The sequence below is a fragment of the Cyprinus carpio genome, chromosome B13 (assembly GCF_018340385.1).
Source record: "Cyprinus carpio isolate SPL01 chromosome B13, ASM1834038v1, whole genome shotgun sequence".
NCBI classification, from domain to species: domain Eukaryota; kingdom Metazoa; phylum Chordata; class Actinopteri; order Cypriniformes; family Cyprinidae; genus Cyprinus; species Cyprinus carpio.
In genome coordinates, this window is record NC_056609.1 from 8,334,246 (window position 1) to 8,350,508 (window position 16,263).

A 16,263-nucleotide genomic window follows, 5' to 3' on the forward strand; every position below is an offset into this window, starting at 1 on the left:
CTTTATCTTACTATATGAGCCATAAAAGGCAACATTTTATTTGTAGATGTTCCCTGATATATTTGATCTAAAGATTCAATCAACTATTCCCTAAAAAGAAAATAGATTTTTCAGACTAATATTTCATGTGCCAGGTTTTATAGGGTTAAAAGTTGGCAAAACTAATGTTTTAGCAGACATATGCATGTACCGCTTCGAGAAAACACACCAAAAATATTCATGAATAATGTTGCCCACAAACAAATAAAGCTTTCAGATTTAAAATTAAAACAATGACAGAAAACATTACGGGCTATTGAAACAGCATGTTTTCTTAATGAGGACCCAAAAGCACATCTGCCGTGTCACGTGAGGGTTTTTCTAATTGTTCAGATTAGGTGTAATTACAATTTCAAGACAAATCCCCCATGACCTCACAAGAAGTGTCAAATTTACACCATACTGCAATAGAGAAAGGACACAATAGTGCGTCCTTGTTGTGAGTGTGCAGAGTGTGCGATCTCATTGTAATTACATCTCTCCCTCAAACCGACCTCTTCAATTTGCCTCGGAGAATTGCACCAGGGGATTCTTCATCCAGTAATAGAATTACACAACAGTGGCTGCAGCTTGGGACTGGGATATTTAATGTCTTATATGAAATATTAACAGACTTGGTTGTTTTAATTGTCTTTCCCACCATATTAGAGCCCTTACTTCCTCTCTGACTCACTGCCTCTCTCTCTCGCTCCTCGTTCTTGTGTTTTTCCTCAGAAATAATAGAGGACGGTTTCAGAAAAGGACAGTTATTACTTACTTTATTAAGTGATGGAAGGATCACATGTAATAACAGTGATTACCTGTTCTCCATCTTCCCTCGTTCTCCTGCAATGTGTATTTTTTTCTTCTGAAATACCTTCTTTCATTGTAATTTAATGTGCAGAGATGACCTGCTTCGTATACAGCAGGTTGACGTCTGTGGTCCGACGTGTCACCTGTCGCCGGAACTTCCTTTATTATTAATCAGCAATAGCAGAAAGAGCTGTTATCTTTGGAAAGACTCAATGCGTCTCTATATGGTATATTGGAAAAAGAGCAAAGCTGGTTGCCGTTGAGAGGCAGTTCTCACCAGGGCCTCCTGGCAAAATGGATATATATGTCTCCTGAGGTTATTCAGAGGGTAGTCATATCCTCTTAGAAAGATCTTTTGTGGTTTTACAGCTGTTCAAAGACAGAGAAGCTCTTTTAGCCCACGTCTCGTCACTTTCTTTTTTCTCTGTTCTTGCAGAGGTGTTCTTTGCTTGTCTTGTTTAAATGTACTAACTTCTCCATCCTGAGCAGAAACTAATGCTGGCCAAACTGATGTCAGCCTGGAGTCTGGAGTCTCTTTATACTGTGGTTCTTATGTGGGTGGTCTAAAGCTAACGTCTGATTTAAGGCCGCACGTTTTGATCAGATATTGTGATTTGAAGTGTTTAAATCTTAAGTATTGCTACTGCTTAAATATGATGGTTAAAGCAGTAGCTCTCATGTTCAACTTGGTGTGTGAAAACGACAAACTAGCATGTCACTTGTCTCCATGTTAAATCGTGTTCTGCTTATGCTCTGCTGCTCATAGAAACAATTAGCTATTCTTTAAAAGTATTCATACTTGGGTTATTTTTAAAAGAACCAGTTATATTAAAAGCTTTTATTAATATAATCATATTTTCATATAATTATTGTAATGGTACACAAAACAAACAAATAAACAAAATAAATAAATAAATGAATAATTTGAAAGTTGGACTCAGTAAGATAAAACACTTTTTTTGGGGGCAAAGGCATATTAAATAGTTCAAAAGTGACAGTAAAAAAAAGAGAAAAAGTATAATAAGTATTTGCATATAACAGAATTCTTTAAAACGTTCTATTAATCAAGGAGCCCTGTAGGAAACGTTGATAAAAAATAATCATTGGGATGCAATATTAGAATGATTTCTGAAGGATCATGTGAAACTGAAGACTGGAGTAATGATGCTGAAAATTCAGCTTTACATCACAGAAATAAATTGCAACTTGAACTATATATAAAATATACAATTAATACAATAAATATTAAATAAATATATAAATAAATTAAATATTTATATAAATATATAAAGTTGTTATATATGTTATATATTATAATATTTCATAACATTAAAATTTTTACTGCATTTTTTTATCCAATAAATGCAGCCTTAAATTTTTTTTTTTTAATTCTAAAATAATTTTCTTTATACAATAGTAGCATATTTCTTGTCATAACAACTTTACTTTCATATGGTATTCTTACATTTTCTTGTTAAACTTTTTATTTTGACAAAGGGGCCTTCTATGGGATCTTTTTTACTGTGTTTCATTAGTTTTGTTTTATACGGTAACATTTGCAGCAGCTGCCAAAAACATTTGTAATGTGAAAATACTGTGAACCTGAAGTGTTCTGTATTCAGCATGCACTTTGTAAAAAGAAAATAATAATAATTAATAATAATAATAAAAAAAAAAACATCTGCGACTGCTGAAAACATTGAATCATGAGGCACACACTGAGTATATTTAATGATCAATAATCATGGTCTCAATCATGTAACTGTGCAACCCTAAATTGTTTGATTGCCATATTGTCAAACAACAAAATTGTTAATCTAGCATCATGATGTACTCTATTAAACCACGTTGTGTGACTATAGATGCTGTAACATACTGAATGGTTCATTAGTTTTAAGAGCAGTTTAAGGAGCATTTGCACTCTTCTACTGCCATATTAAAGCGCATATAATCCATTGGTAAAGAAAATGTATCATACAGCCTGTCACTATATCTGTAATCCTGTTCTTGCCCAGTCTGCACCCTGATTGATGTAGTTAACTCATAGTGCGTGTGTTTCTCTTTATTTCAGAGATCAGCAGGGTACGAAAGGACATGTACAATGACACGTTAAATGGCAGCACGGAGAAGAGAAGCTCCGAGCTCCCAGACGCCGTCGGTCCCATCGTTCAGCTCCAAGAGAAACTCTATGTGCCTGTTAAAGAATATCCTGACGTGAGTCTCAAACCTAAAACCCATTCACTCTGCAAATACACTTAGAGCTCCATCACAGTGTTTTAAATAATTAATGCCATTTTTGCGAGCACACGTGGGTTTGTTTGTTTCATTAAATTAAAAATTCAATGACAAATGATTAAAAATGCATCCCGAGAACCTTTCAGTCACATGATCTAGTCTCGGGCAGCAGTTGAAGGTCAGTTAAAAAGGATTTCAAGTAAATGCCTGCATACAAACACAAGCTCTTTACTGAAGCTCAGTGAGTAAATGGAATAGTAAATAACTGTGTGCAGCTGCTCAGTATGGCCCTTATTTAATTACAGAGACATACAAGTCAATGTAATCTAGTTTTCCTTGCATTAGGACATGGGCCCACGTCCAGTATATTGATTTCATTAAGACATACTGAAGGAGTGAGGTTGCACAAAGTGTTTGAGTCCATTTTATGAGTCCATTTAATTTATTGTGTTACTAAGCTGATGGTTTGTGGTCGACTGAGGCTGAGCATCTGAGCAGTATAAATTCTCTGTGCGTTTGAGCAAGTGTCACCATCAAGATTACATTTTTCATTTAAAACTTAATTTATTATTATGGGATAGTTCACCCAAAAGTTCAAATTCACTCATTTACTCACCCTCATGTCGCTCCGAACTTGTATGATCTTTCCTTGTCCCATTAAAAAATATATTTTGTGAAAAAGAAGTGTGATTAATTGTACTGAATGTGCACTTGTAGTGTACTTAAAATCTTATAAGAATACTATATTTGAAATCTTTACTTGCAGATAATACAGAATTAATGAAATAAAAGACCACTAAAAGAGAGTACACTGTTTCCTAACACACTAACATAAAGTAAAAATTTAAGTTTTACTTTAAAGTACATTTTAATTATTATTTTTTTTTATAATCAATACATTTGGTGCATTTTAATAATCTTTTGTTGTGCTTTAAGAAGTGCACTTATTTTCATGTCTTATTTTGACATTACCAACATGCTAAAGCACATAAGTACCTGATTATAATTTTAACTGTATTGTGTTATTCATATTAAATTTAAAGTTAAATATTTGAAACTGCAACTTCATCATTACAATTGTGTAATTACAAATGTATTTAAATATATGACATACAGGTTTTAATAGAATATCATTTGATTTGATTATTTTGAATTATTCCATTAAATCCAGCAGTGCCCCTGCATGTATTTTTCTGAAAGTGGTATCCTACCCCTGAGTCTCTGCGCATCTCTAGTAACAGGGTGACATTGAATTCTCCCTCGCTCTTCCAGTTTGTGTTGAGTCAGAGCCGCTCAACCGCATCACCAACAACCCGGTCGGTGGTTAACAAATTTTTCAAGCAATCGCCGTCAGATCCTGCTTGCCTAAGGCACCCCGCCCCGGGGAACCAGTCGAGTTCCGAACTGATTGATCCCAATTAACTTATTCCATCCCAGCTTGATTCCTGCACGGCCAGCACTAATTGAGTCTCTCCAGCAGGGGTGTAAATCTTGTTTGGGACTAGAGCCCTCAATTTTGCTGAAGTTTTCTGGTTTGTGGGGCTGTTTATGCACCTGTATTTCCCACGGGAGAGGGCTGCGATGTTAAACAATGCTGATGCACTGGCGCTTGCATGTTTTTTGACTAATTCTTGCGTTGTTAACGTGGCTTGTTTGATCCATAAAATTCACACAATGAGAGCGGATAAGAGAATATTTGAAAGTCATCGAGGCTGCACCTCCGGCATGCTTGGCATTAATTATATTAATATTTTATTGTTTCTTGCGCATAATACTGGAACTTTATAAAAAGCTAATTTCATTTTATATTCAATTACAACTCCAGTTTTCAAGGGTATGATGCTTTCTGTCTGCAGTTGAAGCATTGTGGGTAATTTAGCTCCTGCTCTTAAAAGTCTGAAAGTTAGCCAGCACTGCAGTAAAGGCTATCGTGAGTGTGTGTGCGTGTGTGGTTCTGGCCGCCCTTCCTAGTCTGAAGGACACCCAGGATCATTATTAGTGAGTTTGGGTTCATTAGGAGGTGGAGGATGAGCAATAAAAGAGATGTCCTTAAATAGCCCTCAGTGTCAGTGGAGTCCTCCATATCCATAGAGACTAGAACTCATATTATAGTACAAAAAAAGATAAAATAGCCTATTTTAAATTATCTTAATAGGATTTTTTTGTTGTTGTTGTTGATGTAAAGTGTAATTTCTGCACCATTAGTGTCACTAAACAAAATTGCAAAAAAAAAAAAAAAAAAAAAAAAAATTAAGAAAAGGTTCTTTATTTGGCATCAATGGTTCCATGAGGAATCTTTAACCTTCATGGAACATTTTCACTACAAAACTTCTTAAAAGTGAAATAAGTTTCTTCAGATTATTCAAATGAAAAACCCGTTTCTTAGAAGAAGTAAAACATTTTGTGGGGAGACCAAAATTGTTCTTCTAAGGTATCATCTTTATGCGCTTTTGCACCGCAGAGCAGCAGAGTCATTCCTAGAGAACCAGTTTCCCTCTCTGGCTGTTTTCCTGGTTGCATTCACCGACAGCAGCATCTTTTTTCATGATATTTATAAACATTGACAACTGGGGAATGGAGGACGCTGTGATTGGAGCCGTTTTTGTTGTGTGTCGTGAGTTTTGTGATAACGAAGATGGAATGTAAATGCACAATTTACGTGATTGAAAACATAAAAATTTACTAAATCTCCTATGACAGCTTGCAGTGATACAAATCATCGAGGCTGAGAAAAGAACATAATGCTGCAGACAATAGGTAGCTAAATGCCATTATTATCGCTGTTTTTCATGTTCATGGAATAAATATTTTTACACGGCTTTTTAAAAATGCCAGGTAGCCGGTGTTTCATATGTGTTTGGCCAATCAGCGTACACTGTTTTAGACCCTGCTCTGTTTCACTCCCCTGGACTGTGTTTGAGTGTTTTTCCTCTCCTTGTGCTCGCCCTGACCTACGGTGGGTTCCAAACGGGATATATCGCCCTCCGAAGGGCACTTCGGAGTGAAAACAATCATGGCCGCCATATTAAAGGGGGGTTTGTTCCAAACCGAAGTGCTCAAAACTGGCCACTTCAAAGGGCCCTTCGGAATGAAGGATTTCGAAGGCTACAACTGATGCACAATTCACGTTCCCGTGATCCTTTGCGCAGATTCTTTGCATGATGACGGTGCCTCCATGTGGGCACGTGATTATGACGCGGAAGGGCACTTCAAGAAACAGTTGTTTGGTCCCCTACACCCTTTAACCATTCGAAGCTCCCACTTCGGAGGGTAAACCCTTTGAAGGGATTAGGGCATAGGGATGTGCCCTTCCGAATGGAACGCAGGGCTTTGAAGTGATTAGTGTTTATTGTTTTTGTTTTTCGAATGTGTGTCTGGTTTTGCCTGTGCTATGTGTGCTCCTTCCTTCCTGTGATTAAAGATTGTTCCAGGTGAAAACTCCTACGTCTTCTCGCTTCTTCGCTCCTCATTCCTTCACAGTAGGCAAGTGTGACACTCTGAAGTAGGAACTTATTTAGTTCCCCCAAACAGAGTTTCTAGAACTAAATACGTTCCTAGTTCCTGTAGTGCACACATGCCAAAAAGCGGGAACTTCCACCAATAGGTCTAGGAACTATGAAAATGTTCCTGTGGTTTGAAAGCAGCTATTGCAAAAATATTATTTTGGAACTTTTATTTCTAAGAGTGTATTGGTCAGACAATCTAAATAGTCCCGCCTCCAAACCATTGGTTAAGTCAGTGTTGCTGTGTCAGGTTGGTTGATTTGATAATAGTGTTAAAACTTTTCAGGTGAATCAACAAAAAATATTTCACCTTTACGCTTATTGTAGAGCATCTCTGGGGAGCCAGTAATCTCTATATTTCCTCTGCTGGGGTCAGAACAGCCTGGATCTCTCTCAGCAGATGTCTGATAGAGAGGGGAATCATGTTAATTGCTGGAGACCCCCTCTGGACAATCATTAACTTTAAACCATTAGTCATTAAATATCACAGCTTGTCTTCAAAAGATGTCAATTATCACCCTCAAAAGGTTACTGTGCGAGTGTGTGTATGTGTGCATGCAGGTAACACTTGACGTTTATCTGGGCCTAACGGAAGCTAAATGAATGACTACATTAATTGTGAAGCCATTCTTACATTTTTGCATTGAATTCTCAATAGATCCACAATGATTTTGCTGATAATTTAAAATTATGCAACATTGTGATTTAGCTAATTAGGTTTTCTGAACCATGTACTCTAATGTCCCAACTCACACATTATGAGAGCATTCAGGGGGTTTTCAGTAGCAAAAATGACATCAGAGTAAGTTTGATTCATTTTCATGATTTATTTCAAACTCTCCATATCAGTGATTAAAGTTAAAATTCTGATTAAATTTACATCATCAAAAAGCATCACCTTATTAAGCCTCTTTGTGGCATTTTTAAAATGCTAAAATATTTAGCATGTACTGTTAACTTGCTGTGCATAAATGAATAATTATTTTAGTTTTTAAATTAAATGTTTTAAATCTACTTAATTATCAAATCTGTTTCTTTAAAATGATGGATTCCTTTAATTGGGGAAGAAATACATGAATATCTAGATATACTACTGTTCAAAAGTTTGGGGTCAGTATGTTTTTTTTTTAAGAATTAATACTTTACTAATACTATTCATCAAGGAAATATTAAATTGATCAAAAGTAATAGTAAAGTCATTTATATTGTTTAGATGTCTATTTCTATTAATTCAATAAGCCTGAAAAAATATTAACTGTTTTCAAAATTATTGATCAGAAATAATTATTGAATAGCAAATCAGCATGGTAAAATGATTTTTGAAGGATCATGTGACACTGAAGCCTGGAGTAATGATGCTGAAAATTCAGCTTTGCATCACAGAAATAAATTGCATTTTAAAAACAAATTCCAATGGAAAACAGTTATTTAAAATTTAAACAATATTGCACAATATCACTGCTTTTACTGATCAAATAAATGCAGCCTTGGGGAACATAAGAGATTATTTCAAGCATATTCTTATTTGAATGGCAGTGTATATAAAAAAAATAAAATAAAAATAAAAAACACTGAAAAATATAAATACATTAATTTTAGCTTATTAGCAAAAATGCAGCATGATTTACACAGGTATCTGTTCTGCTCCCGTTTCATGAATGAGACCCAATGTGCGCACGAGCATCCACACCGTCTACCCCAGCAGGCTTAAAAATCTCTAATTATCTCGTCGCAGGCGGTCGCTGATATTTTCAGGTCAGGGGCAGGATGACATGATAGATTTATAGATGAGGTATAGTATGAAGGGAAGAGTGTGAAAGAAAGAGTGAAGAAGATAAGCAGCCTGGGACGTGCGGCGGTGATGAATGTGAGGCTATGATGAGGTCGGGGAATCGGGGCAGAGGAACAGCGGCCTGCCCCGCCTGATAAAAGAGAGCGAACAGCCCCACACACACTCGTCTCCCAGACAGGCACGCAGCGGCACAGAAATTAATTTGCTCCTTCAAACTCGTGCTGTGTCGCCCCTCTCCCAGCAGCACGCACCCGTTCCGATTTGCTGAACAATGTTATTAGGCTGGGAAAGACAGCCGTCCTAGAAGAGCGCTGCTGCTTGAGATGATTGTTGCCTTTCATTCGGAGGTACAAATCTACAGTTATTGTTGTGTGTGTGTGTGTGTGTGTGTGTGTGTGTGTGTGTGTGTGTGTGTGTGTGTGTGTGTGTGTGTGTGTGTGTGTGTGTGTGTGTGTGTGTGTGTGTGAGGAAGATAATGTTAGGGAAAAGACATTGGACCTATATAAATACTCTGCTCAGGGTCTTTTAATTGCTGAGCGTGGAGCGAACGAGAGCGTGAACCGCTGCTGTTATCTGTCATTTCTCCCAGTGTGTCCTTTTCTGGGTCAAACTCGTCTACTGTCAGGATGAGCAACTATCAGAGGCCATTAATCATTATCAACATGAGCTGCAAGATTGATTCACCTTCCTTTAGCAAAGTGTGAACAGTGGATTACTTTTTATCAACTGGGGTTTTGGTGATTTTTTAGTGGATTTATGAAGTCAGTGCTCCTAATATTCACACACGTGTCAAGTAACCACAAGTGTATGTCACAATACTTTACTTTAATATTCATTTTGAACAGGATATCTATTTATATCTATTATAGTCTATATGTAGGTTTGGGTGCATTTAGCAGAAATACAGTAATAATACGAAACTTTATTGTAATTTAAAACAACTTTTTTTTTGTTTTTTTGGTATTTTGGTTTGTTTGTTTTATATTTTGTAATATGTAATTTGTTCCTGTGATGCAAAGCTGAATTTTCAGCATCATTACTACAGTCTTCAGTGTCACATGATCATTCAGAAAAAATTTTTAATATGCCGATTTGGTGATTTCCTATTATTATAAATGTTGGAATCAGTTGTGCTGATTAATATTTTTGTAGATTGTTTTTTCTTCTTTTTTTTTTTTTTTTTTTTTTAGTAGATGTTCTCAGGATTTTTGATGAATAGAAAGTTCAAAAGAGCAGCTTTCATTTGAAATGGAAATCTTTTATGACATTAAAAATGTCTTTACTGCCACTTTTCATTAATTAATTGCATCCTCGCTGAATAAAAGTATTACTTAAAAAAAATTGAATGTTAGTGTATATTTTTCTAAAACTAAATGCCAGTGTTTAATATTTATATAAAGTTAATGTTACATTTTATATAATCGTGACTTACTGTAAGTGTCCAGTATTTTTTAAAGTCATTAAATATGTACATGGTGTTTGAATGAGTGTTTTTTTTTCTTCTTTAAAAAAAAATCAATTTAAAAGTACATTAAAAACAGGCACAAATGAGAAAATTGTTGACATTTAGAGCTATAAAATTAATGTTGACTAATCTAATTGGAACTGTTTGTTCATTTTAAAATCTAATTTTTGAAATCTAACTTATGAAATCTCTTTTGATTGCAGATCTGAGTGTAGTTTGAGACATTAAGATCTCATTTGAAACTCTAGAGAGCATGTGTGAAATTACTGGGGTTGTTTTGTGGATTTGAGGGACTTTTCTTCATTTGCTGTTCATTAATCCTAATCACTGTCTTGGAGAAACAACTGAGATGTTCAAGTGATGTCATTTGCCATTTTTCTTTCCTGTTATGGCTAAAATCCCAAGATATCGTCTATGAATTTACTTTCATGGCAGTTTTTGCTGTTTTCCCCTCATATTTTGAAGTCTGTCTGCCTCTACATGTCCTCTGGGTGTTTAACAATACATTATAGTCTCACTTTCCTCGACCAGCCCTGTGCCACTCTGAGATGCTGCTTTTTCGGGTTGTTGCATTCAAACAGTGTGAGTGAGTTTTTATGAGTGTGCTCTTGCAGCTGCATGTATATACGGATCTAAAGGGCAGCGTGTTCAGCACATGTGTGTGTTTGTAATTTGTGCTGTTAGGCAGGAGATCTGGCCGCCTGCCCTTCCTCTCTCCAGGTCTCATTGTTTTAATTAAATGGGTCTAATAGGATGGACCCATAACTCAGAACTGAATGAGGGCTTAATGAAAGCAAAACTACTGGATGTTAACTGGAGTATTGGCTGCTGTACCTGCAGCAGCTGGTGCTGGTTAATATGCCTTCATCTCCATGTGTGTGTGTGTGTGTGTGTGTGTGTGTGTGTGTGTGTGTGTGACTGACCTTACTTTGCAGTTTTGTAGTTTTGTGAATTACAGAAGTAAAATGCTTTAATGATTATGAGGTTTTAATACAGGGTTTGAAAACCTAGAAATATCAAGTAATATTAAGGTTGTGTTATCTAAGATTGGGAAATGAATAAATTCTTAAGAATTATAAAAGAGTCTTGATTCTGGTACTTAAAATTCACTTTAATTGGTACAACTTGCATAGTAAATATAAAAAAAAAAAAAATCTACTTAAACTATTGATCAAAAGTTTGGATTTGGGAAGAGTTTTTTTAATTTTATTTATTTATTTATTTTTTAATCTTTTGAAATAAATCTCTTATGCTCTCTAAGGCTGCATTTATTTAATCAAAAATACAGTAAAAATATGAAATATTGTGAAATATTATTGCAATTTAAAATAAATGTTTTCTGTTTGAATATATTTTAAAATGTAATTTATTAGTGTGATGCAAAGCTGAATACTTCAGCATCAATACTCCAGTCTTCAGTGTCACATGATCCTTCAGAAATTATTATAATATGTTGATTTGCTACTCAATAATTATTTGTTATTATTATCAGTATTTTTGTGGAAACTGTTGTACATTTTTCAGGATTTTTTTGATAAACAGAAAGATCAAAAGAACAGCAATGATTCAAAATAGAATATTTTTGTAACATTATTAACTTCTTTAGTGTCATTTTTGATTACTTGAATGTGTCCAAAAGTATAAATGAAACCTTTGAATTATAAACTTAATATGCACAATATTTAATTGGTTAAAAGTGCTTTTATTTGGAAAATAATTTGGACCTTTTGCATTGGTACTTCTCAAAAAAAAAAAAAAAAATGGCCAGAATGCTTCATAAATAAGTCAAATGATTCATTATCGAATCAGACTAAATAAATATATTTATTTATTTATTCTCAATTTCCCTTTTTTTCTTTTTTTTTTTTACAGTTATAATGACTTAATTATCATAATACTCCAATAAATTATTTCTAATCCAAATGAAAATAAATTCACCTACTCTCAGTTGTCCTCAGCATGTATGTTTGAAAACAATTATTAATCCTATAGAATCAAACATATTTTTGGCAAATATCAGATCAAACTGAATCCCTTTAATAGTAAATATTTATCCCCTACTGTGTATTTGTTCTGAATTTGGGTGTCTGCTGAAAGTGGTTTAAGGTTATAGATCCAGTGCCTACATAACCCTTTAAATCAGACTATAATCTTTTCTGCTGTCCTCCACCTAAAAGCACTCATACACACTGACGGCTCTGCCCATGGTGAGGAGAGGTCAGGCGCAGCGGTTGGTGTGTGAGTCTTCTCATTACTCTGGTGATAATAAACAATAACACGCACACAGGGGAGAGGTGCAGCGGCGTTCCGGATCACCTCGCGGCTAATGAAGGTTAATTAGGGATCATTAGGACATGATGAGCGCTCGCAACACCACCACAGCTCTCTGCTTTACGCCTGCCGTCCGCCTCATTTCTTCCTCTCCGGCTGTCACTCCTGATGGACTCCTGAACCACTGCAATTATGATACTGTATTTCATCAATATATTAATATACAGTGTGACATACAGTACTGGGTCAGTGTTTCCCAGCAAACCACAAATATATTCCGTTTAACTCAGATTATACTAAATAACATTTATTAAACTGGACATGGATTTTAAGTAAGTAGTCTGCTACACTGTTATAAAGATCTCATTAAATTACAAGCTACCAGAATTTCATCTTACTTTTTGGATATATGAATATCATCAATTGTACCAAAGTTTGGGCCTCTTAATAAAACTGAGGTGTTTCTTCCTTTGAGTTTAAGCTCCATATTCTCACTATACATTACTATATGAGTCCAAAAAAAATTATGAAAAACAGTCTCATCAAGTTGCTTTAATAAGACAACTGAGCTTGTTTGTCTTTCTTATGTTTTGACAGTTCTGGGCCAAGCGTTTAGAAACTTTCCCAGAGAAAGATCTAACGGCAAATTTATTCATAAATGAAACCCAGGTGGAGCGTTTAACAAATGTACAATAATCTACAAAGACAACCATCAGAGGACTGTTTCAGCAGTTACTCACAGCATGAATGATTATTAGTGAGTAAAACACGGTAAAGATTACTGTATTATTTCAACACTGCGGGGTTGAGTTGCATCAGCCGTTCGTAAGTTTTTTGCTTAAATTGGAACATAAAGTTTGAACATAAACACTTGATTCCTAGTAACTACTAGCTGGTGTGTAACTTATCAGGCCTTCCTGTGGCTCAAACAGTTGAGCATGGCATAAGCGATGCCAAAGTCATAGGTTCAATTCCCAGAGAATTTTTGGATAAAAGCGTCGGCATTCAGAATTCCTTTAATGCTGGTAGCAATGCAACGTCTAAGTTATTTGGACTGTGCTTCCATAAACCCAGCGCACACACATAATGGAGTGAAATTAGACAACCACAAGGGAATCGGCCAGTCAATACCACTCACGGATCGTCAGCACAGGAAGCTGTGATAAAACATTTGAGATCAAGTGTTGTAGATATGGAGGCATACACACGTTTAGACGTCTCTCTTCCTCTCTGCGAGTCCCCCACCTCTCGGAGGAGAGATGCGCCCTCCTTCCCCTTCCCTTGTCCTGCACAATAATGAAAACAAAAGACATCCTGCAGCAGGGAATCAGAGCGCAGTGCTATTAGAAGCCATGCAATAATTAATTTGCCTATTACCAGAGCCGACTCGTTTATCTTCATAAGATAATGCCATCACTCCCAGTCTCTGGCAGACTCGCATGCGCTCTGTCTTAAACGGCCCTAATTACGTCCCCGCTGCCTATTTTATTGTAGTTGATGGAAAACACACTTAATCTCCACTGTGCAGAATGAGTAAATAGACCCCAGCCATGAACAGCAGATATTAGAGATTCCATTAAAGCCCAGTGCTTGTTTATGTGGCTTTTGTTTCGGGTGCTGGAGCTCTAAAGAGCTGAGGTAAGGTGTACGCCGATGAGGCAGATAAGTCAAGCTGTCTTTATCCGTTGCTTTTTTACACACTTCCTGATAGTGGAAACTTTATAATGGCCAAAGCCCAGTGATATGATTACACCTACCAGTCAAGTTTACGTTTATGAATGCATGAAATGATCAGTCAGTTTATAACGTTTTAAGTTTAGAAATGGCGTGGACTCTGGTCTGTTGTAGAGGTTTGGGCTGTAACTCAACCTAGAGGAGGTTTTTATTGCTCTTTCTCAAGAGACTTCATGGAGTTCTCAGTTTCAAGTGTCAACTTTGTCACAGATGTTACTGTTTCCTTTTAGTAGACATAAAATGAATGAAACTATTGACAGAATATAGAGCCATCAAATGAATGGTGCCGATTTGGATGAGAAATGTTGGAGTTCATAATGAAATCTCTGACTTAATTGCAGCAAATTTGTGCAGAGTTTGAGAGACTGTTGAGATCGCTTCAGAAGACATCTAGGAGAATAATGGTGTTGTTGTTTTTACAAGAAATAAAGAATCAGATTCTGCTCTAGATTTCGTCTCACTGACTTCTTTGAAACAAAGTGAGATATTAAAGATCTTTCATGAAGGACTACTAATGGAAATGTTATATATTCAAACTCCATATGGGACATTTTATAAAATATCACTATTGTGTTCTAGAAGGGAGAGTTCTCTGAAACATCAGAAAGAAGAAAAGAAGCAGTATGGAAGTTTCATAAAATTATCCCATATGACTTTTGAGCTATATTGTAAGGCTTCTGACGTCATGATTTGTTTGAGGAACAGACCAAAATTTAAGCAGTTATTCTCTAAAAAATTATTGTGATTGTCACAAGTCATACAAGAATGAATGCCAGTTGTGTACACTTATCCACTTAACCCAAGACAGACTGTCCCTGTCATAAGTGTACTGCATTTTGCATTGCCAAAGATGGTCACTAAACAAACTGTCTTCGGTCCTGTGGTCCAGCATGTGCTGAGAAGGGTTATGTGGGATTTAAAAAGGAAGAGAATGTTGACCGTAACCCAACTGAGGGTGCAGCTGACACCCTGATCACTCAACAGACCCACAGAAATGGTTTAATGGACACTACACACACTATTAAAGATTAAGCCTCCAGAAGGGGGTTTTCACAGTGATGTCAATGAAGAAACATTTTGGGCTCTCAAGAGAATCTTTCAGTGAACTGTTCTTAAAAGTGCCATTTAAATGATCTAAGGGATTTTTTTTTTCTTCATTAAAACATACCATTTGTGCAATAAAAAGTTCCATGGTTCCAAAAACCATCAGTGTCAAAAAAAGAACCTTGATTTTAAAGAGTGTATATTAATATTTTGAAGATAAATGCTCCAGAAGGGGGTTTTCACAGTGATACCATAGAACAATCTTAAAAGATGACAATATAATTTAACATCTCTAAAATCTTTCCATTGGACAAATTCCTTATAGTGTTCTATCTGCACTATATTCAATGCACTATATTCTTTATAGTTATAAAAGGTTCTTTTGATTAATAAAATGTTCTTCACACTAGGAAAATAATGGTTCTTTTAAGATCTGTTCACACTGAAAGGTTCTTTGAGGAACAAAAATTGTTCTTCAATGGCATCACTGCGAAAAACCTACTTTTTGAACCTTTATGGGTTGCTCAAAGAACCTTCAGTGAACAAATCTTAAAGAGGTCCTATTATGCTCTTTTACAAGGTCTTGGTTTTGTTTTGTGGGTGTACTACAACAGGCTCTCATACTAGGTTGTGTCTGGTCGCCTGGTCCGGAAATGTCATGCCCCTTACAATAGCCACCTGCTGCGAGCTTCGGTGAAAATATTGCATCAAAATCAAATCATTTAAACCTGAATGATTGTAACCACTCTAAGTTCATCTGCCTTGGGAAAGCTAGCGTGTCTCTGACATAGGGATTAGCAGAGTTAGGTATGACACGTTTCACAGAAATGTGTTATTGTAATCTAATTACTTTTCCTGGAAAAGCAGTAAAGTAATGCGTTACATTTTAAATTTATGTAATTTGATTACAGTTACTTATGTCAATAAAATTACGTTACTTTTAAGTAACAAATGCAGTGTTAAAAATGATGGACTAAAAAATCATGTTTTGCGGGTATGCCCTTTAATAAATCACTGGACAATGTGAGCTAAAATGCAGACGAGTCCTACAACATTTAGATGCAATGAAAGGTCGTATTTCAATTCATATGAGTCATATTTCAAAATGTTGCATTCGACATATTTTAGTTTGGCATTACAGTTTTGGAAAAGTTCAACAAGTGAATGTGTATAAGTTTATGTCACAGTAACACTAATAAGTAAAAATAAATTATTCATCAGAATGAGATCATCTGCTGCATTAAGCCATGTCGGCATCACAGTTGCTTCAAAAAATGAAAAGTAGCTGAGGTGAACTTGAATCTTTCTTTGTATACGGAGGTGATGTGGAAATGTACATGTTCGCGTGTCATAAGCCTGGTTTCGCATGGATGATGATCTTATAGCGC

General features: G+C 35.8%; 1 protein-coding gene across 4 annotated transcripts in view; it reads left to right on the forward strand.

Annotated features, from left to right (window-relative positions):
- qkib (QKI, KH domain containing, RNA binding b) overlaps positions 1-16,263 on the forward strand; it is a 98,851-nt gene that overhangs the window by 25,247 nt on the left and 57,341 nt on the right. For all 4 annotated transcript variants that reach the window (XM_042736339.1, XM_042736342.1, XM_042736338.1 and 1 more), the window contains exon 2: positions 2,903-3,045. In XM_042736339.1, the coding sequence (XP_042592273.1) occupies positions 2,903-3,045 (143 nt within the window). The remainder of the gene's footprint in view (positions 1-2,902; positions 3,046-16,263) is intronic.